This window comes from Gopherus flavomarginatus, chromosome 18 (assembly GCF_025201925.1).
Source record: "Gopherus flavomarginatus isolate rGopFla2 chromosome 18, rGopFla2.mat.asm, whole genome shotgun sequence".
Taxonomy (NCBI): Eukaryota; Metazoa; Chordata; order Testudines; family Testudinidae; genus Gopherus; species Gopherus flavomarginatus.
In genome coordinates, this window is record NC_066634.1 from 2,314,755 (window position 1) to 2,339,781 (window position 25,027).

The 25,027-nt window shown below is 58.7% G+C and overlaps 3 protein-coding genes across 18 annotated transcripts; 1 reads left to right on the plus strand and 2 right to left on the minus strand.

Moving 5' to 3' along the window:
* Positions 1-281: 281 nt before the first annotated feature.
* Positions 282-9,306, plus strand: FTSJ1 (FtsJ RNA 2'-O-methyltransferase 1). 4 transcript variants are annotated; one of them, XM_050927337.1, is made up of 11 exons: positions 282-436; positions 4,653-4,795; positions 5,183-5,252; positions 5,557-5,662; positions 5,755-5,833; positions 5,963-6,015; positions 6,311-6,364; positions 6,691-6,793; positions 7,880-7,963; positions 8,185-8,288; positions 8,921-9,306. In XM_050927337.1, exons 2-11 carry the CDS (start codon positions 4,675-4,677, stop codon positions 9,152-9,154), a joined length of 1,008 nt encoding a protein of 335 aa, XP_050783294.1. In that variant the 5' UTR covers positions 282-436; positions 4,653-4,674; the 3' UTR covers positions 9,155-9,306. The 4 variants fall into 4 exon arrangements, with proteins under 4 accessions (XP_050783294.1, XP_050783293.1, XP_050783292.1 ...); XM_050927336.1 differs by lacking the exon at positions 282-436 and adding an exon at positions 532-641 and having other exon boundaries at positions 8,987-9,306; XM_050927335.1 differs by lacking the exon at positions 282-436 and adding an exon at positions 534-641.
* Positions 9,307-9,316: 10 nt separating this feature from the next.
* Positions 9,317-12,811, minus strand: LOC127036447 (organic solute transporter subunit alpha-like). Its single transcript, XM_050927388.1, has 3 exons — positions 12,705-12,811; positions 11,728-11,839; positions 9,317-10,833 (listed from the first exon to the last, which is right to left on the minus strand). Exons 1-3 carry the CDS (start codon positions 12,791-12,793, stop codon positions 10,282-10,284), a joined length of 753 nt encoding a protein of 250 aa, XP_050783345.1. The 5' UTR covers positions 12,794-12,811; the 3' UTR covers positions 9,317-10,281.
* A 2,603-nt stretch (positions 12,812-15,414) lies between these two features.
* PORCN (porcupine O-acyltransferase) lies at positions 15,415-24,804 on the minus strand. Of its 13 annotated transcripts, none has more exons than XM_050927271.1 (14): positions 24,656-24,804; positions 22,712-22,856; positions 21,103-21,295; positions 20,671-20,714; positions 20,225-20,406; positions 19,832-19,962; positions 19,269-19,286; positions 18,325-18,450; positions 17,998-18,098; positions 17,065-17,141; positions 16,897-16,960; positions 16,494-16,579; positions 16,101-16,211; positions 15,415-15,681 (listed from the first exon to the last, which is right to left on the minus strand). In XM_050927271.1, the coding sequence occupies exons 1-14, from the start codon at positions 24,689-24,691 to the stop codon at positions 15,580-15,582; spliced, it is 1,416 nt and encodes a 471-aa protein (XP_050783228.1). In that variant the 5' UTR covers positions 24,692-24,804; the 3' UTR covers positions 15,415-15,579. The 13 variants fall into 13 exon arrangements, with proteins under 13 accessions (XP_050783228.1, XP_050783230.1, XP_050783226.1 ...); XM_050927273.1 differs by having other exon boundaries at positions 23,989-24,804; XM_050927269.1 differs by lacking the exons at positions 22,712-22,856; positions 24,656-24,804 and adding exons at positions 21,744-21,795; positions 22,428-22,586 and having other exon boundaries at positions 21,103-21,535.
* Between the last annotated feature and the right edge of the window lie 223 nt (positions 24,805-25,027).

Genomic DNA, 25,027 nt, shown 5'->3' on the forward strand with positions numbered 1-25,027 from the left:
CATGCATTGCTCTTGCTGGGAGGGGTTATTCCGAAGCACTGCTGCTCCAGGAGCGTAGGGCACTACACTGCCTAGAAGGCAGGCCCCAGGTCAGATGACCCATGGAGACTACAATTCCCACCATGCAGTACTGCACTTACATTCTGCGCATGCGCTGATCGAATGAAGCGGAGGGGTCTTTTGCGCCTGCGTAATAGGGTACACTTCGCCCGGCTAGGCCTCCTGCGCAGGCGCAGTGAAAGCGGGCCGTTCTCTGCGCAGGCGCACTGAGGCAAACCCGCCGCCGTCAGCCCAGCTCCGTTCCCCACACTCCACAGTTCACGGAGGGTGCCCTCCCACCCCAGCGCCCCCGCCCTAACTTCCGCTTCCGGCTTCGGAAACAATCACTTCCGGTTCGGCGCCGTCTCTTCGCGCGGCTTCGGTCGCGTCCGGCGCGGTAAGGAGCGGTCGGGCAAGGAAGGTTGTGCGCCTGCGCCGCCGGTGGGGAGGCGGGTGCCCGTGCGCATGCGCGCTTCGGGGGGGGGCGCACGTTTCAACCGCCACAGGCACGTTCCCGTGCTGCGCGTGCGCCGCCGCTGCACTCTGTGCGGTGCTAGAACGTTGGGCCTCAGGGCGCATGCGCAGAAGCTAGACTTATTAAGGTGGGTCCTACAATAACAGATCAAGTTGGATGGGGGTGTGTGTGGTGTTTGCGAAAGGAGGTTGCCACTGATGTGTTATTGTAGGCCCTACAATAATATATGTAACATTTGATTTATTCCTGGTGGGGATGGATTCAGCACCTTGGGACAACACAACTGACTTATTGTAGGACCTACAATAACAGATCCATAGTTTCCCAGGACTCTGGGTCAATCTTACCAATTAACGCAGGGCCTACAGTCACAAGTATTTAATTAATTTAACTCCAGTGACAATATGCATATTCATGGAGGGCTGACAATCATGTATCCACATTAATGCAGAACTTGTGCCAACATAATTCATTAATATGCCTCTACTTAATTTGGATCCGGAAAATAAATGATAAGAAAGAAATTGCAAGGTGATTGCGGGAGAGAGCGTTACCAGTCAACAGAGACCCCTCACCTTGGATATGTTTCTTAGGACAAAGGTATAATGAAAAGCAAAGAGAATAACACCACAGATAAGGTGGCAAATACTACTGGGTGAAGCTGAAAAGGTCTTTAGGGAGCGGTTATGGAGAAGGTGAGGTCGGCATCATGTGTGGAAGAAGTGGCTAAATCGGGATTTTCTAGTGACAAGTGGTGGGTGATTCAAAAGGGAAAAGCTTCACTCCCAAATAACTTGGTGGTGGGACGAGGAGGTAAAAGAAGGGTTAAAAGATAATGGGGAAAAGTTTAAACATGTCAAAAGAGTCGGGGGAGCCATACAAGAATGTAGTTGCAAAAGTTGAGGAACTTTATGCACGAATTGGAAGGGGGAAAAGAAGCGGATCGACTGGCAAAAGGACAGGACAAGCACCAGAAATATATAGAAAGTGAGGTTCATGAAAGATGAAACTGGTGGGTGGTTAACTGATGCTGGTCCCATAAAGGATCGATGGAACAGGATTTTGAACAGATGAAAAAAGCGCAGGAGAGCCCTCCCACTTCAAAAAGCACTGAAGCCCCTTCTTGTTCCATTTTGTCCTGAATGCCCTCACGAGGAACAACTTCCAGTGGCTGGGAGTTGAAGCTGAGCAATTTAAGCCCGGAAATAAGGTGTCAGTTTTTAATGAGGAGTGGGATTAATCATGGGAACAGTTTACTAAGGGTCATGGTGCATTCTCCATCACTGGCAATTCTTCCAATCAAGATTGGATGTTTTTCTAAAAGATCGACTCTAGGAATTATTTCGGGGAAGTTTTGTGGCCTGGGCGATACAATAAATTTACAACTATTATTTAAGGACAGTGTCTACTACATTCTCAAGCAGTATTTTTCTTACTCTGCCTATCTGTAAATTTTGCTTATTATCGATGGAAATATTTTTTCGTCTGTTGGTGGGTGTCTGGTAAATTCAACAGAGGGGAGGGATAGCTCAGCGGTTTTAGTGTTGGCCTGCTAAACCCAGGGTTGTGAATTCAGCCCTTGAGGAGGCCACTTAGGGATCTGGGGCAAAAATCTGTCTGGGGATTGGTGCTGCTGCTTTGAGCAGGGGGTTGGACTAAATACCTTCTGAGGTCCCTTCCACCCCTGATATTCTCTGTTTACTAAAATTTACCATTTAAAGACAATTCTGTTCCTTCCATGCCTAAAGATAGGCTAGAAGAGGATCTTGATTACTGTCTGGAGAGACGTATTGGAGAATCACGTGCTAAAAAAAAGCATGTGATTTCAATAGTGTGGACACTCAAGAATTAGCCTTGAAGCTAGATGAGCAGGTAATACTGAAAATGTAAAGTTTCAAGTATCTTGAGTTCCAGAATCCAGTGAAATAGAGGACTAAATTAGAGGTAGAGTAATAAATACCTGGCCCAGACGGAGAGAAGTGGTGCAGTACGTATCAGGAAGATACAGATAAAATGAAAAGGACAAGTGTAGAAAACGCTGCTCCGTCCTGTGTTAGTGCATGGGGCAGCAAAGAAGAAACATGAGGACATGATCAGTTCTGCAGAAACGCTCACAATGAGGTGGATGAGTGGTGAAAACAAGGACCATGTGAGGGATGTGTGTGTCGGAGACATACTCAAAGTAACCCCCATAAAGAAAAAAAAGTCCCAGATCGTTTGGTCATAAAAGCGCAGGCTGGACAGTTATGTGATGATCAAGACTAATGGAAAAAGACAGAGAGGCCAACCCAGGAAGAAGTTGGGTGATAGAAGATATGAATTGAGCAGGGCAGTTTGGAGGGAGACGACTCGTACAGTGGAGTCCTGTTTGATTAGATAAGGAAGATGACTTAATTTGAGGCTTATCAATAAATCATTTCAGGTAGGGCCTCCTATAATAGAGCCACATCGACCTGGCTTCTTTCTCAGTGCGCCTGTTATTTCGGATTGCAGGGTTTTGATTTTTGTTGGTAAATGTCAATTTCACTGCTCACATTGACTGAAAAAATATTTCCAGCGATAACAGGCTAAATTCCCGGCCACGCAAAGTAAGAGAAATCCTGCTTGAGACCTGCTTGAGGATATTGACTTTATATGCTGAATAGCCGAGGAAGAATTGCTTCTCCCTGATTTCGACAAAATATACACGGGCCAGAAGTATGTTAATAAACTTACTGCAGACGAGTTGGTCACTAACCCTGCGAAACGGACTGGTGACAATGCTGCTGCCATTTGTATGTTTTGACCTGTGGTGTTGACAACTTGTAACGAGTATAAAGCTTTAACGTTTGGAATCTGGGCATCTCCCGTCATTAAGCAATTGTCTAACCCGGCCCATGGTTTCCTGCAACTGCAAAAGTCTAAATTGATAAAAATAAAATGCGTGAAGCCCCTCATTTTGTGAACCTGTGAATATTTAAATGGATGAAACCAGAAAAAAGCACTTAAAAATAAATGTCGAGATTATCTATTGAAATTATACAAAGAAGTCTATTTGTGCCAAGCCTCCCGTTATTGTAGGGCCTACAGAACAATATCCACATTAACTTTGGTCCATTGCCACTGTACCTATTAATGCAGCAAAGTGTAGAAAACAGATCCAGACTAACACGGCTACCCTCTGATACCTGGTACCTATTAATGTAGGTGCCTCTGGTGGCTGAGGCTGATGCTACAAGCAGCCTACCTCAGTTTCCCTCTTTCAACTAGTCAAAACTTCAGCCAGGTTTTTCTTGGTTAGAAATACTTCTCCTTGGGTTTGTGATGGGTTGGAACCCCTGGGATGTCACCCGGTGTGCTGGGACATCACTCAGTCTACCTGTTCTGCCAGCCTGGGCCCCCTTTTCCCTGCCTTGCTGAGTCAGACCATTAAAACCTCCTCTCACACATACACACCCTGGGCCCAGTTCTTTCCCCCTGTAATCACCTTGGGTGAAGTGGCTGGGGAGAACTGACTCCCCACCCTGAAATAGGATTCGCATGAGGCGGGAGTCCTTTGTTTCCCTAGTCTGAGCCCCACTTCCCTTATGGTGGAAGTTACAAGAAGTCCCAGGGAATGGGTTAGTATCAGGTGATAGGATCACAGCGTCCATGAGGCAGGGGGCATATGGAGGGTACGCAAGAAGGCCAGGCTTTTCACAGTCCGTTGTCCTTGCTGATGGGTCATTCGCCCGTCTGGCTTTTCCATCGTTGTACCTGAAGCGTGAGCAGGGGGCGTCACCCAAGCCAGCACAGTTGAAATACAGATGCAGAGTCAATATTCCCAACTTCAGATACAGAAATTTGAGTCCTGGGCCATTAAAACTATTTTGAAAGGGCCTCCGATAATAAATCCACCTTCATTTAGGTCCAGGGCCATTATACCTGTTAGTGTAGGGCCTACAGTAACGTATCGGCGTTCATTTAGAACCTGTGTCCATATCTCTATTAATGCAGGACCCGCTGGAATAGAGCCCTAATTAATTTGGCTCCAGTGCCATCAGACCTATTATTGTAGAGCCTGCAGTAACGTGTCTCAGCTAATTGCACCTCAATGCCCCCAGTGCCAAGTGCCAAGCCGGGAAGGGTGGGTAACTGGCCCTCATCCTTTGTCCTCCAGGCCCGGGGGCGTCGGAGCCAAAATGGGGCGCTCGTCGAAGGACAAGCGGGATATCTATTACCGCCTGGCGAAGGAGGAGGGCTGGCGGGCCCGCAGCGCCTTCAAACTCCTGCAGCTTGACGAGGAGTTCCAGCTGTTTGAGGGTAAACCAGGAACCAGCCCCAGCCCCTTCTATTAGGTGTATTACGGTAGCCCCCATCTGTTGTGCAGAGACTGGGGTCCTGTTGTGCTGCCCAGTCTCTTGGGAGAGAACCCAGGTGTCCTGGCTCTGAGCCCCCCTGCTCTAACCACCAGACCCCACTTCCCTCCCAGAGCCGGGGAGAGAACCCAGGCGTCCTGGCTCCCAGCACCCCCCCCCCACCCAAACACCAGACCCCACTTCCCTCCCAGAGCTGGGGAGAGAACCCAGGCGTCTTGGCTTCCAGCCCCCCCCCCCAGCTCTAACCAGCTGACCCAACTCTCCTCCCGGAGTTGGGGGGAGAACCTAGGAGTCCTGGCTCCCAGCCCCTCTGCTCATTTTCTCCCTGCAGGGGTGCGCCGGGCGGTGGATCTCTGCGCTGCCCCGGGCAGCTGGAGCCAGGTTCTGAGCAGGAAGCTGAAGTGAGTGTGTGTGTGTGTGTGGGGGGAGCTGGAGGCGGAGGGAGGATGGGTGGCAGGACGTTGGGCAGGGTAGCAGGGCGCGATATGGGGTAGATGGGGGAGTAGGAGAGGGTGGGACTGGAAGGGTGAAGGTGGGGTAGGGAGGGTCGCAGTGGCGTGGGGGGACAGGATGGGGCTGGAGGAGGGAGGGGAAGCAGAGTAGAAAGGAGCGGAACGGGGTGAGGTGGGTGGGACTGGGGTGTAGCAGCGGGTGGGAGGGGCAAGACCCCCCCCAGGCTGTCTCTCACCCCCCTGTGTCCCACAGGGGCGGTGCTGGGGAGGGCCCTGAGTCCGTGAAGATCGTCGCAGTCGATCTCCAGGCCATGGCTCCGCTCCCGGGGGTCGTCCAGATCCAGGGGGACATCACCAAGGTACGTGGGGGGGCTATGCCGGCCCATTCCCCGCCCCCTGATCCAAGTCCGTCCGTCCCGACCTGTAACCCGGCCTGTCTGTCCCCCGCCAGGTCTCCACGGCACAGGAGATCATCCAGCACTTCGAAGGGCAGCCGGCCGACCTGGTGGTCTGCGATGGGGCCCCCGACGGTGAGTGGGACCAGCCCCCTGGCTCCAGGGGAGAGAGGGGCGGGACACCCCTCACTGGCACCCCCTGGAGGGCACCACGTGGGGTAGGTCTGGGCCCCACTGAGCCCCCTCTCCCCTTCTGACTTGCAGTGACCGGCCTTCATGATATCGACGAATACATCCAAGCGCAGCTGCTGCTAGCGGTGAGTACCCCACGTGGATGCAAGGGGGTGCCCCCTGCCGAGCCCCGCTCCCCGCGGCACAGCACCCCCTCTCAGGTGATTCCTTTCCCCAATCCCCCACTGCAGTTTTAATCGCTGCCTGTCCCACATGGCTGTTCCTGAGCTGCCCCGACCCAGAGATGGCTGTATCTCAGCGCTGGTTGAGCCATCCCCATCTGGCATTATGTATGGCTGTTCCCCAGGTGCCCCACCCCAGAGGTGACTGCACTTATTAAGGATTTTGGCATTTGTTGATAATTTCTCCTTCTCATTCCAGGCTCTGAACATCACGACCCACGTCCTGAATAAAGGAGGCACCTTTGTAGCCAAGGTAAATATTAGCCCCTCTAAGAAGCCCCGGGGTCCTAGCTGAAGGGGTAAGAGCCGCAAGGGGGTGGCTCACCTGGTGCTGAGATGCAGCCACCTCTGGGGTGGGGCGGCTGGGAAACAGTGCCCTCTAGCTGGAGCTGTGGCTCTGGACGATTGGAGTTGTAACTGAGGGAGTTAGGGGGTGATGCCAGGGGGCAGCATGCTGGTGGGGTGCTGGGCAGGGATGCCCTCCCCTGGCAGTCAGGGCTGGGCGCTGGCGACGCTGTTGGCACCATCCCTGTGCTGCCCCCTGCTGGCCTGTCACCTGTCCCCACCTCCGTGCCCTAGATCTTCCGGGGAAAGGACGTGACGCTTCTCTACTCCCAGCTCCGCATCTTCTTTCCCGACGTCACCTGTGCTAAACCCCGGAGCAGCCGAAACTCCAGCATCGGTGAGGGCAGAACCGGGCGCCCCAGTGGGGTTGCAGAAGGGGGCAGATCCGGGGGTTAGGAGAGTATCCGGGGTGGCCGGACTGTGACAGATTGGCTGAGGGTCCCGCACAGGGACCCAGCTGCTGTGTCCCCGGGTGGGTTAAGCCTCTGGGGGCAGGGATCTGTTTGATGTTGGGGGACACATGCAGAGCCTTTTATCTAGTGCCCCCTCCTCAGAGCTGGCAGCGCTGCCCAGTGCCTGGGCTCGGTGCCAACCCCACACACTCCCTGGAGCTTGCTTGCTCTGTGCACAACATTAGAGATAGACGCACTTTGCCTGGAGCCCCAGACATCGGTGATCAGCAGGGGGTGCTCTCCCCTGGCAGGCAGGGCCGGGCACTGGCGGGTGCTGTGCTGCAGGCAGCAGGGTGGGGGGCTCAGCAGGGGGCTCTCCCCTGGCAGGCAGCGCTGGGAGTTGGGGGGTGCCGTGCTCCAGGCAGTGGGGCGGGGGGCTCAGCAGGGGGCGCTCTCCCCTGGCAGGCAGGGCTGCGGACTGGGGGTGCCCTGCTGCAGGCACTGTGTGGTGGGGGGCTCAGCAGGGGGCACTCTCCCCTGGCAGGCAGGGCTGCAGACTGGGGGTGCCCTGCTGCAGGCACTGTGTGGCGGGGGGCTCAGCAGGGGGCGCTCTCCCCTGGCAGGCAGGGCTGGGCCGGGCGCTAGGGGGCCGAGCAAACAGGTACCATATTCTGTGCCTCACCCAGCTACACTGGGTCCTATCAGCCTGAGCCCTGAGTTGCCCAAATCTGTTCTGTCTCGTCTCCTGTCAGGCCCCCCCTTTGCCAGCCGTGCCAGGTGCCCCCGGCCCTTGCCAAGGGGATCTGCACCGGGGCAAAGCGGCTCAGTGCTTGGCTGCTCTCCGGGGTGATTCCCTCTCCACGGGCGGGTGTTTAACATCAACGACCTTTGCCACCTGCCGCCTGGCGCAGGGCTGGGAACCCACATCGGGGGGCAGTGCCTGCACACGGGGTTTGTGGCCGAGGAAAGGCGTCCGCTCCAGGCGCCCCGACTCACCGCACCCCCCCTAACCACATCTTTCCTGCCTCCAGAGGCCTTCGTTGTCTGCCGGGGGTACTGCCCGCCCGAGGGCTACGTGCCCAATATGTCCAACCCCCTGCTGGACCATTGCTACGGTAAGGAGCGGAGCTGCAGAGAGTGGGGGGCTTGGGGTACCATCCCATGGGGCGCAGGGCTGGGGGGCACCATGCTGCAGGGCGCAGGGATCAGCAGGGGACGCTCTCCCCTGGCAGGCAGGGCTGGGGGACATTGTGGGGCAGGGCACTGTGGGGCGGGGCAGGGGGCACTCTCCCCCGGCGGGCAGGGCCGGCTCTTGCTCACGTCTGTCCCTTTCCAGATGTGGATTTTAACCAGCTGGAAGGTCCCAACCGAGTCATTGTCCCGTTCTTGGCCTGTGGGGATCTGAGTGCCTACGACTCAGACCAGACGTATCCCCTCCAGGTGAGACTGCAGGGATGGGGCGGGATCCCGGCAGTGGGGGAGGCGTGTGGGGCGGGGCGGGGCGGGGAATCGCAGGCTGCGGGGGATGAGGCAGGATCCTGGCAGTGGGGGTGCGGATGGGGCGGGGCATCACAGGCTGAGGGGGATGAGGCAGGATCCTGGCAGTGGAGGAGTGGACGGGATGGGGAAATCACAGGCTGTAGGGGATGGGGGTGGGATCCCAGCAGTGGGAGAGGTGAGTGGGGCAGGATTCCGGCAGTGGGCGCGCAGGCAGGGTCGGGAATCGCAGGCTGCGGGGGATGGGGGTGGGATCCCGGCAGTGGGGGTGCGGGCGAGGTCGGGAATCGCAGGCTGCAGGGGATGGGGGCAGGATTCTGGCAGTGGGGGTGCGGGTGGGGCAGGATTCCCGCAGTGGGCGCGCGGGCAGGGTCGGGAATCGCAGGCTGCAGGGGATGAGGGCGGGATCCCAGCAGTGGGTGAGGCGAGCAGGGTAGGATTCTGGCAGTGGGCACACAAGCGGGGTCAGGAATCGCAGGCTGCGGGGGATAGGGGTGGGATCCCAGCAGTGGGGGCGGGCAGGCAGGTTCGCTGGCACCCCCTACTCCCCTCTCTCTCTCTCACCCGCTCTGCAGCTGGCCCCAGGGAAGGAATACAGCTATGTGCCCCCCACCCAGCCCCCCATCTGTCCCCCCTACCAGGAAGCCTGCTTCTTGAAGAGGAACAACCTACTGGCTAAGGAGCCTGGGCCGGCCCCATTGGAGGAGGCTGACCCCGCCCCCACATATGGGTCAGCACCGGAACCTCAGGGCTGCCCCCCGGAGGCGGCTGTTGAAAATGTCCTAGCGTCGCTGTCCGTGTCACCCTAGCGCAGGGGCATGTGTGTGGAGGGGGTGAGCCCTGCGCCACATCTCTGAAAAGAGCATTTTAATTTAACCCCTTGTGGCTGGTCTTTGCAGGGAGCTCTGCTGTGCCCCCCTCACCCCCGGCCTCTGTTTTAATAAAGACTCACGGAAATGAATCACCTTGGCAATCTTTCCCGTCAGGGATATCACGGAGCAGGGAGTTCCGCTGGTTAATGGTAGCAGCTTCTTCGCTCCGTTCTTCCCTTTGCCCCTTTGTACCCGGCACTGGAGAGACTGTCTCAGCCCGTGTTGCTTTATTTTGGGGGTTAATGGCACACCCCTAGCTCTGGCCCGCTTCCCCGCAGCCCTGTCCTAGCCCAGAACAGAGCGACGGGCTCAACTCCAAAGAGCTGGTGGTCTGTGTACTCTGAGCCTCCTCTGCCTGCCCTAGATGCAGCCAGGGAAACAGGGTCAGATACGATATTAATGAGAAATGCAGACATCCTCCGAAAGAACACAGGCGCCCCTCTCCCACTCTGCCTCGCTGAGTGGCTCTTCCGGTGCGTCCTCTGGGAGGTATCTGCTTAAAGACTTAGCAGCCATGCTGGGTATACAGAGAGGCCTCCCATGACACAGCAGTTTCATATCCCCCACCATTCATAAGAACAGGGGGTCCGCCCTAAATCACCCCAATTATACAACAGCACTTAGCATTCGATCTCCAGCTCCTGCCTCATCCCCATTCTTTCTGGGGATCAACCAGTCCCCCCCATCCTCTTGGGAAGCATCGCCTCCTGCAGTCTCCTGTAGCAGGGAGTTGCACAGATTAACACCATCTGTCTTCTACCTCTGCTGCTCCCTGCCCCATGTGGGGTGGGGTCCTGCTTATACCATGGTGATGTCAGGGGTGCCGGGTTGGTTCTGGACTCCATTGGGGTGGGCGTTGGTTTTCCTGGGGGGAGACCCATTCGCTGGGACCCCGGGACTCAGCTCTCCCATCTCGAGGGCCCCCGGGGGAGTTCCAGCTGGCCAGCCCTGGCCCAGTCCCCCGCTGGGTCGGGGGAAGCTGGGGCTGAAATGGAAGCGATCCAGTGGCGTGTGCTCGATTCGGCAGAGGCTCTCATCGGGGGAGCAGCAGGGGTTGAAGCCTGTCAGGGAGGCGCTGTCCTCCCCAGCACCTCTAGGAAGCGCCTGCGTCTGGGAGGCCTGGTTCTTGGTGCCGGTGGGGCTCTCCGGGGTGAGCTTCTCCCGTCGGAAACAGTAATGGGCAAAGAGGCTGATGAGAAACATCTCCACCACCAGGGAGTAGTAATAGATAACTGGGAAGGGAGAACGGTGAGGTTAGAACGGCGCCCCCTAGTGCCTGCCACTGGCTGCCAGGGGAGAGCGCCCCTTGCCCCCACCCTGCCCCCCCTAGCACCACCCCAGGGATTGCTGCGGGTGGACTCACTCTGCGAGCGGGTATCGGCCGAGAGCGGAGGCTGGCAGGGAATGGCCCCCAGAGCCCCCATGGTCTCCAGGATGCTGCTCTGCAGGCCGCACACCACAAGGACCAGGATGATGCAGACGAACTTGGAACGCAGGTTGTAGCCGGCCAGGGCCGGCTTGGTGGCCTTGTAGAAGAGCAGGTAGCCGTAGAAGGACAGCAGGGTAGAGATCCCGATGATGGCGTTGATGTAGGAGTTGGGGTTGGTGTAGCTCACCTGCGGGAGAGGCCGTGGGCCAGAAGATGGGGCTGGGTGGTCTGTCAGGCCCCCTCCCTCTGTAGGGTAACGCCCGGCCCCACGCCCAAGGGGAACGCCCAGCCAGCTCACTCCCACACCCAAGGGTAATGCCCATCTTCAGCTCAACCCTACGCCCCAGATAACACCGAAACCTCAATCCAACCCCACCCCAGGCCCAAGGATAATGCTCAACCCAACTCCGTGCCCCCGAGTAGTGCCCAGCGCCCTGGGGTAGGCCTCAGCCCAAGCTCATGCCTAGGGAGAACACCCAAGCTCAACACAACCCCATGGCCATGAGTAATGCCCAGCCTTGCCCAACACCCACTGGTAAAGTCCAACCTCCACCCAATGCCCAAGGATAACGTTCCACCCATCCCAATGTCTGCGGGTAACGTTCAGCCCGAGCTTGAGCGTGATGCCCAATCTCTGCCCAACACCCAGGGGTAACGCTCAACCCAACTCTGATGAGTAATGCCAAAGTCAGCTGAACCTGATGCCCAAGGGTAATGCCCAGCCCAATACCCAAGGATAGTGCCCAGCCTCAGCACAATGCCCAAGGGTAGTGCCCCACCTCAAGCCAATCCCATGCCCAAGGATAGTGCCCAGCCCAGCCCAATGCCCAAGTGGAACAACCTCAGCCCAATGCCCTAGGGTAACATCCAACCCAATGCCCAAGGGTAACACCTGATGCTACACCCCTGGGTAACAGTTGACCCACCCCAACCTACACCCCATCTTAACACCCAACCCCAATGCTAAGCTGGTGTCGCCATTCCCTGCCCTTGGTGGACGAGTTACCCCCTCTACCCCGAGCAGTGTGCCCGCCCCATGCCGGGGAGGGGGAGAGGACAACATGGGGCCAGAGCGACTCACATCACCGTAGTCGTACTTCTCGTCGGTCCAGAGGATGAGTGTGACGAAGAAGAGGATGGTCCTGATGAGGGACAGCTGGTACACGGCCAGGGTCATCCAGCGTAGGTTGGACCTTGCGGATGAAGAGCGGGTGAGACACGGGGGGTGACCAGCCTAAGGGGACTCCCTAGACGACAACTCCACCTCCTGCACTCAGCCACAGGGCCCCAGAGCGAGAATGACAGTGTAGTCTAGTGGTTATGGCACTGGGGGGTGGGAGACCCAGCGACCAGACCCCCTGCTCCAATGAGGGAACAGCTTCAATGGGAGAGATTGAGATGATCCATCTCCTCCTTGGGCTGCCTTGCCTGACTCGGGGAGAGAGGTCCCAGCCTTGCCGCAGCCCCGAATGGAGAAGGTAGGAATGTGGGTGGACCCGAGGCGTGCCTCAGTTTCCCTTCTTGCTTCGTCTGGCTCCCGGTTGGGTGCAAAGGGGCTGATCTCTCCAAGGGGGGAGGCGATGGAGTGGGTGTCCCATACACCAGTGGTGTTGGGCCAGGCAGGCAGTTGGGAAGGCTTGGAAGAGACCATGGGAAACGGGCTGATTGGGGGATCTCAGGGATGGGGAGAGCCGAGGAATCCAGGTGGAGTGGTTGTTTCAATCTGTGTAAGGTGCTTGGAGATCTACTGATGACCCACTCTGGAGTCATCGATTCTAATCTAAAGGGGCCCATTGTGGCTCCAGGTGAGGGGGCCGGCACATCAAACCCATGTGCCTTGGAACAACAGAAGAACCTGACCCACATCTGGGGGGGTGCGAGGCCAGCCGGGCACAGGAACCCGCCATGGCTGCGGCTGGAGACCTGGGCACAGCGGGGTGCTTGGCTTGCCAAGGTCTAAGGACCTGCCGGAAGCTGGGCGTCCGCTTGCGCCACTGCCTGGGGCACTGACTTGGCATCTAGCTGAGGGGTGCAGGACAAGCAGGGCCGGGCAGTTACCAGCTGGTGGAAATGTTGGGGAGACAGCAGCAGCAGCAGCAGGGGAAGGGGTTTGGGACCACGTGCTGACCCTGTAGGCGCTGGACCATGCGGGCCGAACCCCCGAAGAAATCAGTCACCAGGTCCAGGAATTTCCACAGGGTGATGGAGTGGTAGCTGCAGAGACGGGGCGGTAAAGGTGGCATTGAGATGCTGCTGATGCTGGGGTGGGACAGCTGGGGGAACAGCTGCACGTAATGCAGCACAGGGACAGATCGCCTGGTGCTGAGATGCAGCTACCTCTGGGGTGGGGCAGCCAGGAAACAGCCACATACAATGCTGCACAGGGATGGCTCGCCTGGTGCTGAGATGCAGCCACCTCTGGGGCAGAGCAGCTGGGGAACAGCCGCACATAACACTGCCTCACTCTGGCCCATCTCTTTAACTGAAGTCCCGCCCCCTGCTTCCCGGACACTCACATATTCGCAACAAAGTTGCAGACGAAGGAGGATCGGGGGATGTACATGCCAATAAGGGACATGATGCTGAACACCTGAGGATGGAGCAGAGAACAGTGTCAGGGGAGCCAGGACTCCTGGGTTCCATCCCTAGCTCTGGGGAGGGAGTGGGGTCTAGTGGTTAGATCAGTGCGGGGCTGGGGGCCAGGACACCTGGGTTCTAGCCCCAGGTCTGAAAAGGGAGTGGGGTCTAATGGGTTGGAGCAGGGCAGGGCTGGGAGCCTGGACTCCTGAGTTCTCTCAGGCTCTGGGAGGGGAGGAGGGCCTAGTGGTGAGGGGGGGAGGGGCTGGGAGCCTGGACTCCTGGGTTCTCTCCTGCCTTACCGGGTAGACCCCCAGAATCCAGAGGGAGAGGCTGGTTCTGCGGGAGGTGCCCAGGCGGCGTAGAAAGAAGCCCGTCTGCTCCAGGAACAGGCCCAGCTGCACCAGGCCCAGGGCCGTGGGAATGAGGAAGATCCATAGCTGGGCTTGGAACACTGGGGGGTGGAGGGTGAAGGCAGAGAGTGAGGTGGGGTGAGCCTGAGCCCCACAGTGCTCCTGCTCCCCCAAAGTGCCCTCTCTGGGCTGACCCCTCCCCCAGGGAGTCCCCCTCCATTCGGGCCTGATTCCCTCCCCCCGGCTGCATACTCCTCCACCCTCCACTCTGGTCCTCGGGGCGCCCGGATGTCTGGGTCCCACCTTGGAAGATCTCTGAGGACAGGGGGAACTGGCCGCTGTGGTGGGTGCAGTTTTGGGGTCGTGCCATTTCTGCCCTCCCCTCCCCTCTCTTCAGACACTGCCTGGCGTCCTTGATTCTGTTTCCAGCTTCCTCTGCCCCCCCCCCCAAGGAAGGAACCTTCCTCGTTAGTCACCGTATTAATCAATCATTGACCCAGCCCAGGTGTGAGCGCCAGGTAACGGGGTCCAAGTCCGGCTTCCTCCACTTGCTAGGCAGCAGTGAACGGTTCGGTGGCTGAGGCCTGTGGAACTCTCTGCTACTGGATGAAGAGCTCACGACTCCTGGGTTCTATCCCCAGCCCTGGGAGGGGAGCGGGGTCGAGTGGGTTACTTTAGCACCTGGTGTGATGGGGCTCTGCTCTCAGTGGGGGTGTCTGTCTGGCACCTGGCACAATGGAGGCCCCCAATCTCAGTCTGGTGGGGAGATATGGGGGGGCCGGGCAGCCCTCATTGCAACAGGCGACCTGGTCCTGGTGATATTAATAATTTGCATTAAGTCATTAATAATGAAGCATGAATGGGTGCAAAAGGCTTGAGTGTGAAATGAGAAGCCCCACCATCGATTAACGACGCATTATTATTAAAGCATGAATGGCTCATTAAGCAACCCAGCCAGCAGGAGGCAGTATGGTTCTGCACATACATTGTTTTTTAAATTTATTTTACAGGTAACAAATCCGATACTCGGGAGTTTTCTGTTTAAAAAAATCCCTTTTTCTAAGCTAAGTACAGTACTTTCCTGTCCCCCACCCCTGGTAGGTTTGGGGGTGGGAATGGGGTAGCAGCTGTAACTTGGGCCATAAAAACTCACAGAGTTCTTGGTCGTGCAGGTCCTAGGGGGGATGCTGCATGGGGAGGAGTTCTGGGCGGGGGCCGGGGTGTGTCCTTCCTTGGGTGGCAGCGTCCCTTTTCTCCCTGCTGCGACAACAGAGTGGGATCGGAATCAACCACAGAGATCTCGATCCTCCAGTTCCTAGAGAGGACCAGGGCATGGTGAATGGAGTGTGTGTGGTCATTCTCCATGGTGTTTGTTCTCTCACTCTGCTCCTACAACATGGTGGTAGGCGTGGGAGCCAAACTGACCATAGAAATCTCGGTCCTCCAGTTCCTAGAGAGGACCAGGACATGTTATATAGGTGGGGGGGATGCATGAATAGAGGTCGCTCTCTGTGGTGTCTGTTCTCTCCATTCAAACAACACAGGGGGAGCTGTGGGGGGCTGAATCAACGATAGAGATCTCAGTCCTCCAGTTCCTAGAGAGGACCAGGTCGTGTTGTTTCAGCAGGGGAGATGCACAGATAGAAGTCACCTTCTATGGTGTCTGTTCCCTTTCTCTGCACCTATAAGATGGTGGCAGTAGTGGGATCCGGATCCATCATACAGTTCTTGGCCGTTCAGTTCACTTCAAGGCAGGGAGAGGTTAATGGCTGGCCAGTGAGCAGGGGACAGGGACTGTGATTCCCCATGGGGCCACTAGCCTCCCCCCCACCCAGTCCCTGATGCCCATCCCCTTCTGCTCATGCCCTAGTGCCAGCTGCCCCAACTGAAGCCCGCCAGCTCTTGAGGATGTGTCCGATGGTCTTAGTAGGGGCTGGGGGAGGTACAGTCAGATCACACCAGGACACTCCCCACATCCTGGTGTCTCTGTGTCCCAGTCCAGCTCAGCCGATGAGGCGGTAGAAGACCCAACAGCCGAAGGTGACCCAGTGGCTGGCCCAGCTCAGCTCCGACCACTTATAGATGGTGTAGGACATGCTGTAACCCTGCAGCGGAGAGAGATGCTACAGTTGGGGGAAAGAACGCCTGTGTCCTGGGGCGCTGGGGGACAGTCGGGAGCCCAGTGGGTTGGGCTGCCTGTGACTCAGGTACAGCTGAGAGTTAGAGGAGGGTAGGAACACCTGTCCCTGTGGTGACAAGGTACAGGGAGATCCCATCAAGGCAAGGACTGAGGTACAATCAAAAATCTGGACAACAGGGATGCCTGTTCCCTGGGGTGAGTGACATACAATCAGAAAGCAGGAGGCTGGGCTGCCTGTTCTTGGGGGTGACCGAGATACAGTTGGATCCCAGCTAGGTACAGGGCCCTGTGTCCTGGGATGTCTGAGGTACAGTCAGAGATCAGGAGCGTAGCGCTGCCTGTTTCTGCTGATGACTGATGTACAGTTGGACTTCACCACCCTACCTGCTCCTCTACGGTGTCATCAGCGTCGATGTCGAAGAGTGAGCCCAAGTAGGCGAGGTGGAAGACAGCCAGAGCGCCGAAAAGCAGGTTCAGCAGCCGAACCCAGAGATTCTGCAGGAGAAAGATCCCAGTTCAGAGACCCCCACCCATGTCCTTCCCTTCCAATCCCCTACCAACCTCAGGGAGACCCCTGTCACCCTGTACTCACCTCCTGCCTAAGGAGAGAACACAGGAGTCCTGGCTCCCAGCCCCCCTGCTCTAACCACTAGACCCCACTGCCCTCCCAGAGCCAGGGAGAGAACCCAGGAGTCCTGGCTCCCAGCCCCCCCGCTTAAACCCCCTAGACCCCACTCTGCTCCCAGAGCTGGGGACTGAACCCAGGTGTGGGCTCACCGTGTTATGGCGGTGGGGACAGCCGGGTGGGCAGCGCTTGGAGAGGAGACAGGCGTCAAAGATGACAGAGAGGCGCTTCCGGAGGACTTGGGAGAAAAGGAAGACGTGAGAGCAGGACACTGGCCCTGGAGATTGAGGAGAATCCCCCTGGGGTGTGTGTGACAGTACAGGGAATAGGACACACATCGCTGCACAGTGTCTGTGTCCCTGCTACCCCCTAGAGGAGGGGATGAGCCCTGCTCTGTGTGGATGTGTGTATTTACCCCCCTCCCCCCGCACAGATCATGTCGTCACACAACCCCTCCAAAGGCAGATGGAGAATCTCCCTCAGGCAGGGAGCACTACGGGGCATATGCCACAGAGCCGCCAGCTCTTCAAGGGTACAGGCCCTGGGGAAACTTACCATGCTCCACGTAGGTGATGAATCCCAGAGAAAGCAGCACAGCAGCCAGGTGGAAGCTGAGTCCCTGAGGTTGAGGATGGGGAGAGAGGAAGACATCAGCCAGTGGCCAGCTGGGGCAGGGGCTGCTCCCCCATTTGCCCCCCTCTCCCCAATCCCCTCAAAACTTACATGCAGCAGGGCGCTGGCGGCGTACGTGACAATGACAGCGGAGAAAGTCCCCAGTTGCAGGCTGTTCTTAAAGACATCTGCAAGGAAACACCGGGGGGAGGAGGGGTGTAAATCTACCAAACTGCCCTGCTCCCCACAGCGCCCCCTGCTGGGAGAGACCAGGGATGGAATAGCCAGGAGATTCCCCCCCCGTGCCCCACAGCGCCCCGTGCTGGGAAAGATCAGGGATGGAATAGCCAGGAGATTCCCCCCCCCGTGCCCCACAGCGCCCCCTGCTGGGAAAGATCAGGGATGGAATAGCCAGGAGATTCCCCCCCCCCCCCGTGCCCCACAGCTCCCCACAGCGGCCCCTGCTGGGAGAGATCAGGGATGGAATAGCCAGGAGATTCCTGCCCCCCCGCACCCCACAGCGCCCCCTGCTGGGAGAGATCAGGGATGGAATAGCCAGGAGATTCCACCCCCCTTCCCCGTGCCCCACAGCACCCCCTGCTGGAAGAGATCAGGGATGGAATAGCCAGGAGATTCCTGCCCCCCTTCCCCGTGCCCCACAGCACCCCCTGCTGGGAGAGATCAGGGATGGAATAGCCAGGAGATTCCCCCCCCCCCCGTGCCCCACAGCGCCCCCTGCTGGGAGAGATCAGGGATGGAATAGCCAGGAGATTCCCCCCCCCCCGTGCCCCACAGCTCCCCACAGCGCCCCCTGCTGGGAGAGATCAGGGATGGAATAGCCAGGAGATTCCTGCCCCCCTTCCCCGTGCCCCACAGCACCCCCTGCTGGGAGAGATCAGGGATGGAATAGCCAGGAGATTCCACTCCCCTCCCCCGTGCCCCACAGCGCCCCCTGCTGGGAGAGATCAGGGATGGAATAGCTGGAAGCTCCCCCCACAGCCAGCTTCTGCCCTGCTCACCCCAGCACCCCCTAGTGGACCTTACAGGAGTTGAGCCAACTGGACATGGGCAGGTTCCAGCTGGTGACGACTTCCACCATCGATCGGGGCAGCTCAACATTCAAGGGTCGGGACACTGTCAGGTCCCTGCCAAGAGAGAGAGCGAGCAGTCAGGATGCCTGGGTTCTCTCCCCAGCCCTGGGAGGGGGGTGGGGTCCAGTGGTTAGAGCAGGGGGCTGGGGGCCAGGACTCCTGGGCTCTCTCCTTGGCTCGGGGGGGGGGGGCGGGGAGTGGGGGCTAGTGGTTAGAGTGGGCAGGTGGCAGGGACAAAGAGGGGAGCCCGGATGCCTGGGTTCTCTCCCCTGCTACTCACCATTTGAGGTTGTCCTTCTCCTCGGTGAATCCCGCCCCAGCTAGTGTGGCCGTGGCCTCGGAGAGGAATCCCACAAAGTAGCTGCTGAAGTGGAAGGAGATGGCGCTTTCGTAGGCCCGGAGCCACCTGCGTAGGTTGGGGGGATGGGGGTCAGCCCACAGGAACCCTGCTCCCAGAGAGGGGCAGAGCCCGGCTCTCACCGTGGCCAGTCTCCCACTCACCTCACTGCCAAGCCCCTGAGTGGTGTGGGCAGAGACAGAACCCGAGAAATTCAAGGAGAAACTATCAGGTGGAGAACCATGGTGCCATGCAGGGAGCAAACCGGCCACCGAGTCACGGAGCGAGGCAGCCACAGAGCGAGGCAACTACCAAGCCACGGAGCGAGGCAGCCACAGAGCGAGCCAGCCACGGAGCAAGCCAGTCACGAAGCCAGGCGGACACAGAGCGAGCCAACTACCAAGCCACGGAGCAAGCCAACCAATAAGCCACGGAGCGAGCCCGCCACAGAGCGAGCTAGCCATGGGGGCATGCAGTGAGTAACTCAGGGAGCTAGCCACCAAGCCACGAGGCCACGGAGCCAGCCATGGGGGCACACAGCGAGTGACTCAGGGAGCTAGCCACCGAGCCGCGGGAGAAGCCACAGGGCCATGGAGCCAGCCATGGCTGAGTCACTGAGAACCACAGACCTCCCGAGCGAACGCAGCTGCGGGCCGTGGCAGCCGGGCAGTGAAGCCTGGCCAGAGATCCAGGACCTCAGTGCTGGGGGGCGGCAGCGCAAATGAGCCATTGCAGCAACAAGCCAGCTGTGGGACGGCAAGGCCAGAGGGTGAGCGAGTCATGGAGCGAGGGGATCGATGCGCCGCGGCTCAGAGGAGCTGTTCGCCAAGCCGCGGTGTGACCCGCGAGCGAACCCCCAACCCGGCGCACGCCAGGGCTGCCGTTACCTGGCCTTGCGCTTCCTCCTGAGGCCGGCGGGACCCCGGGCGAGGAGCGGGAGCACAGAGCGAAGGGGAAAAGGAGTGAGAAACAGAGAGAGAGACAGAGACCGACGCTGGCCTGGGGGCTGCTCTCAGTCACAGCGGTAGCGAGGCGCCTTTCGCGGGGGTCAGAGGGGTGATGCTGGGCATTGGAGGGGGCAACAAGGGGATCAAGATACCGGTGGAAAACTGAAGGAGGAGTGATGTCTAGTGGTTAGAGCAGGGGAGGGCTGGGAGCCAGGACTCCTCAGTTCTATTCGCAGCTTGGGGAAGGAGTGGGGAGTCTAATGGATTAGAGCAGCTGGGGCAGGGAGCCAGGACTCCTGGGTTCTCTCCCTGGCTCAGTTAAGGGTGGGGGGGGTCTAGTGGGTTAGAACAGGGGGGCTGAGAGTGAGGACTCCTGGGTTCTCTCCCAACTGGGGCCTCGAGGACACTGGGAGGATCCTGCAGCTGCGGAGTGGGAGGGAGCAGGAGGTCGTGGGGTCTAACCCCTGTTCCCTAGGGCGAGGGGAGGTGATGCACACACTCACTTCCCCAGCTGCCGGTAGCCGTAGAGTGGGATGAAGTACGAGAACAGGTAGGGGGCGACGCAGGTGGAGACGAGGAGGCAGATGATGGAGAGGAGGAGGCTCCGGGACACCTTTCGCAGCCAGGGGAGGCTCTGCGGGGGGAAGGGCCTCTTAGCAAGCGTGTCCTGTCGTGCCCCCTCTCAAGCCAGCCAGACCCCACCCTCGGGGCACAGGGGAGCCGGTGCCCCCTGGAGGGAACAGGCCCCTGCCCCATTCCCCACCCCCCGAGCCAGCCAGTCCCCACCCTGGGGGCACAGGGGAGCCGGTGCCCGCTGAAGGGGAAAGGCTGCCAGGTGCAGTACCGGGTGTGCCCACCAGGGGCGCTGTTCCCCCTCCCCACACCCGGACTCTCACCAGTGCCCGGCTCTCCACCGCCTGGAGGTAGCTGCGGAAGCGGCTCCAGGGCCCGAAGATGGCCGTGCCCACAAAGTAGATGTAGCCCATGAACTCCACGGGGGAGGGGACAGCCGGGAGCTCCCCTCGGTCCAGGTCGAAGCCCAGGGACACAGCCTTCATCGCCACAATCATCTGGGCCCCTGCCACGGAGAGAGAGGCAGGCGGGGGGTGGGGTACCCTGGGACAACAGGGGAGAGAACCCTGGAGTCCTGGCTCCCAGCCCCCCCCCTCCGCTCTAACCATGAGACTCCCCCCTCCCAGAGCTGGAGATAGAACCCAGGTGTCCTGGCGCCCCACACCCTCCGCCAGCCAGCCCACCAGCCAGCCTGCCTTGCCCTGGGGGAGGACGGGAGCCGGTACCCCCTAGAGGGGAAAGGCTCCATGTCCCAGTCCCAGAGTCTCACCTCTCATTTTATGCCAGGTCATGGTATCCACCATGTGCATCTCCCTGCCAGAGAGAAAGATGGAGACTGTATCAGAGAGAGGAACTAATGGGGTGAGTGGGGATCTCCCTGTGAGATCAACTGATCTCCAGCCTCCCAGCCAATGGCTGGCTCCCCTCCCCAGACATCGCTGCACCCCGCCACCCCCAGGGCTGCCTTCCACCCAAGTCTTCCCACTTCTCCTCCCACTCGCTAGGCTCGGCTAGGGTCCCTATGGGGTGCCATGGGGTCTCATCTGGCTTCAGGGACCCCTCCCCCTCATGGGTCTGGCCTTCCCCTCTCCATGGATCATGCATCCCCTCCCTCACCCCACACCCACCCAGAAGATCTTTGCAGACCAGAATCCCTCTGTGCCCCTTCCCAGGCCCATCCCCCATCCCCCGCAGGCCTCACCCCATGAGGAGGTAGATGAGGATGGTGATGGAGAGGAAGACCCCGCGGTGGGCCGAGTGCCGGCACAGGAAGAGAACCAGGTAGCACAGCAGGCTGAGCAGCACCACCCAGACCATCTGCAGCTGGAAGAACTGGTGGAGGGCGTAGAACCCCCCGACCACCGTGCTGAGGTGCTTGGCATAGCCGGGCAGAGCTGGGGGAGGGGGGACATGCAGTTGTGGTGGGGACACTTCCATCCATCCAACTGTCCATCCATCCAGCCCTCCATGCGTCCAACCAACCTTCCATCCATCCATCCCACCAACCAGCCCTCCATGCGTCCAACCCTCCAACCTACCTTCCATCCCTCCAACCAGCCCTCCATGCGTCCAATCCACCTTCCATCCATCCATCCCACCAACCAGCCCTCCATGCGTCCAACCCTCCAACCTACCTTCCATCCATCCATCCCACCAACCAGCCCTCCATGCGTCCAACCCTCCAACCTACCTTCCATCCATTCATCCCTCCAACCAGCCCTCCATGCGTCCAATCCACCAACCTACCTTCCATCCCACCAACCAGCCCTCCATGCGTCCAACTCACCTTCCATCCATCCATCCCACCAACCAGCCCTCCATGCGTCCAACCCTCCAACTTACCTTCCATCCATTCATCCCTCCAACCAGCCCTCCATGCGTCCAATCCACCAACCTACCTTCCATCCCACCAACCAGCCCTCCATGCGTCCAACTCACCTTCCATCCATCCATCCCACCAACCAGCCCTCCATGCGTCCAACCCTCCAACTTACCTTCCATCCATTCATCCCTCCAACCAGCCCTCCATGCGTCCAATCCACCAACCTACCTTCCATCCCACCAACCAGCCCTCCATGCGTCCAACTCACCTTCCATCCATCCATCCCACCAACCAGCCCTCCATGCGTCCAACCCTCCAACTTACCTTCCATCCCACCAACCAGTCCTCCATGCGTCCAACCCACCTTCCATCCATCCATCCCTCCAACCAGTCCTCCATGCGTCCAACCCTCCAACCTACCTTCCATCCCTCCAACCAGCCCTCTATGCATCCAACCCACCTGCCATCCATCCATCCCACCAACCAGTCCTCCATGCGTCCAACCCTCCAACCTACCTTCCATCCCACCAACCAGCCCTCCATGCGTCCAACCCTCCAACCTACCTTCCATCCCACCAACCAGCCCTCCATGCATCCAACCCACCTTCCATCCATCCATCCCTCCAACCAGCCCTCCATGCATCCAACCCACCTGCCATCCATCCATCCCACCAACCAGCCCTCCATGCATCCAATCCACCAACCTACCTTCCATCCCACCAACCAGCCCTCCATGCGTCCAACCCACCTTCCATCCATCCATCCCTCCAACCAGCCCTCCATGCATCCAACCCACCTGCCATCTATGTATTCATCCAACTCTCCATGCATCCAACGAATCCCCCAACCAACCCACCGTCCATATGTCCATCCATCCATCCCTCCCTCCAACCAACCCTCCATGCATCTCTCCTTCTCTCCATCCAACCCACTCACCCTCCAACCAACCCTCCCTGCAGTCCTCCATCCATCCCTGCCACCTGCTTACGCAGCCTCCAGAGCAGCCGGCATGCCAGGCAGATGAGCAGCAGGAGCCAGATCTGCTCCAGCCCCTGCTGGGAAGTGGGTATTATGCAGCCCTGCAGCAGCTGCTGGTAGAACTCCTGGCGGGTGAAAGTGGCCATTGCTGGGGCCTGAAAGAGAAGGGAGGGGTGGGGGAGTCAAGGAGAACCAGGATGGACAGGAGCTAGTGGAGAGGACATAGAGCAGAAAGAGCCAAGACATATTGGGTTGTTTGATTGGCTGGCTTCATGGATGGATGTGTAGTTGGTTGATGAATGGCTGGTTAGATGAATGTGTGGATGAATGGATGATTAGATGGTTAGCTGAATGGATGGTTGGATGGTTAGCTGAATGGATGGTTAATGAATGGATGGATGTGTGGATGGTTAGATGAAAGGTCCTATCTCAGCACAAGGGGCTGGACTTGGTGACTTCCCAAGATCCCTTCCAGCCTGACATTACAATGATTCTATTCATCCATCCACCCTGCACCATCCTCTACCTATGTACCTGTCTACCCATCCCCCTACACAACCCTCTATTGATTCATCCATCCATCCCCCTACACACCCCTCTATCAATCCATCCATCGCCATATAAACCCCCACGGATCCATCTGTCCCCATATACACCCCTTTATCTATCCATCCATCTCCATAAACATCCATCTGTCATTCCATCCATCCCTCCCTCCCTCCCTCCCCATATGTACCCATCTCTCTCTCCATCTATCCATCCATCCATTTCCATACACTTATCTATCTATCTATCCATCTATCTTCCCAAATCCTAGCACACTGATCTATCTATTTTCCAGGATTCACATAGGTCAACCAGGGCCTGATCCAGCCTGGGACCCCTGGACTCCGGAGCACCGCTGGGCCACAGGGGGGTAGTAGGGTGAGGGTGGAAGGGAGGTAGTATTGAATGGGTGGAATGCGCATCACCCCAACTTGAGAACTAGGAACGCTGTGGGGGGGCAGGCCCCCGCCCCATCCCCCCCAGCAACATGTCTTGATAACCCCCCTCGCCCCTCAAGTAAGAATCCTGGGAGACCGGCACTGACATCCAGATGTGGCCAGAGGCGGCCAGGGATGGGATTCCCCCTCTGCAGCCACACTGGTCCCTGCATCCAGATGTGGTGGGAATGGGAGGGTCCCCTAAATAGCTGCACTGGTGGCTGGATCCAGATGTGGCAGGAATGGGGGGGGGTCTCCCTGCTCTCCCCTCCCTCCAGCTGTGGCTCGCGCGGGGCCCTGGTACCTTTGCAGCGAGCCTCTCCCTCCACGTCCGTCTGTCCCCGCGCGGCCCGTCCTGCGGTCCGGCTCTCTCGGGGGGAGGGGGAGCTAATCCCCTTTAAATTTGGGGGCGGGGTGGATCGGCGCAGCCTCCTATGGGAAGGGGAGACGGCTCGGCTCGGCCAATCGGGAGCCGGATGGGAAGGGACGGGGCGGGCGATCAAGACAGCCAATAGATGTCCTCTATCTCCAGCGCTGGGAGCCAGGACTCCTGGGTTCTCTCCCTGGCTCTGGGAGGGGAGTGGTGGCTAGTAGGTTAGAGCTGTGGGGGGTGGGGTATCTATATTTTAGGTACTTCTCTGTCCCCCATTGCTACAGTATCTGAGCACCTCACAGTCACTTGGCACCTTAACCCTGGGCGGCAGGACAGTGCCCTATGTCCTTTCTGAAGTTGGGAAGCACAGAGAAAGGAGGGCCCGCCCTGCGAAAGGTGTCAGGGAACCCAGGAGACCTGCCCCTTGTGGTTTGCACTGATCTGACCTTAGCTAGCATTAAACAAGGTTTGGGGCAGCTGGGGAACAGCTGCCTATAACATCACATGGGGAGGGCTCACCTGGCTCTGAGATGCAGCCACCTCTGGGGTGGGACAGCTGGGGAACAGCTGCATATAACACAGCATGGGGAGGGCTCACCTGGCACTGAGGAGCAGCCGGGAAACAGCTACGCATAACAAAACACAGGGCTGGCTCATCCGGTGCTGAGATGCAGCCATCTCTGGGGCAGGGTTGCTGGGGAATAGCGGCAATCCCTCTACCAGCTGGATTAAGGCCCCACCCCTGAGGCGAAGCCCCTCCCATGGACCCAGGACACCCGTGAGGGGGCCTCACCTTTCTCTTTGAAGATAAGCCCCACCCTCCAGCCACAGGCTCCTCCCCTGATGAGCACCCCCTGTGCACAGGCCCCACCCCCCTAGACACTGGACCCTTCGCCTGGGCACAGACCCCGCCCCTTGGATATGGGCTCCTCCCCCTGCTGGACACAATCTCCTCCTCTTAGATATTAGC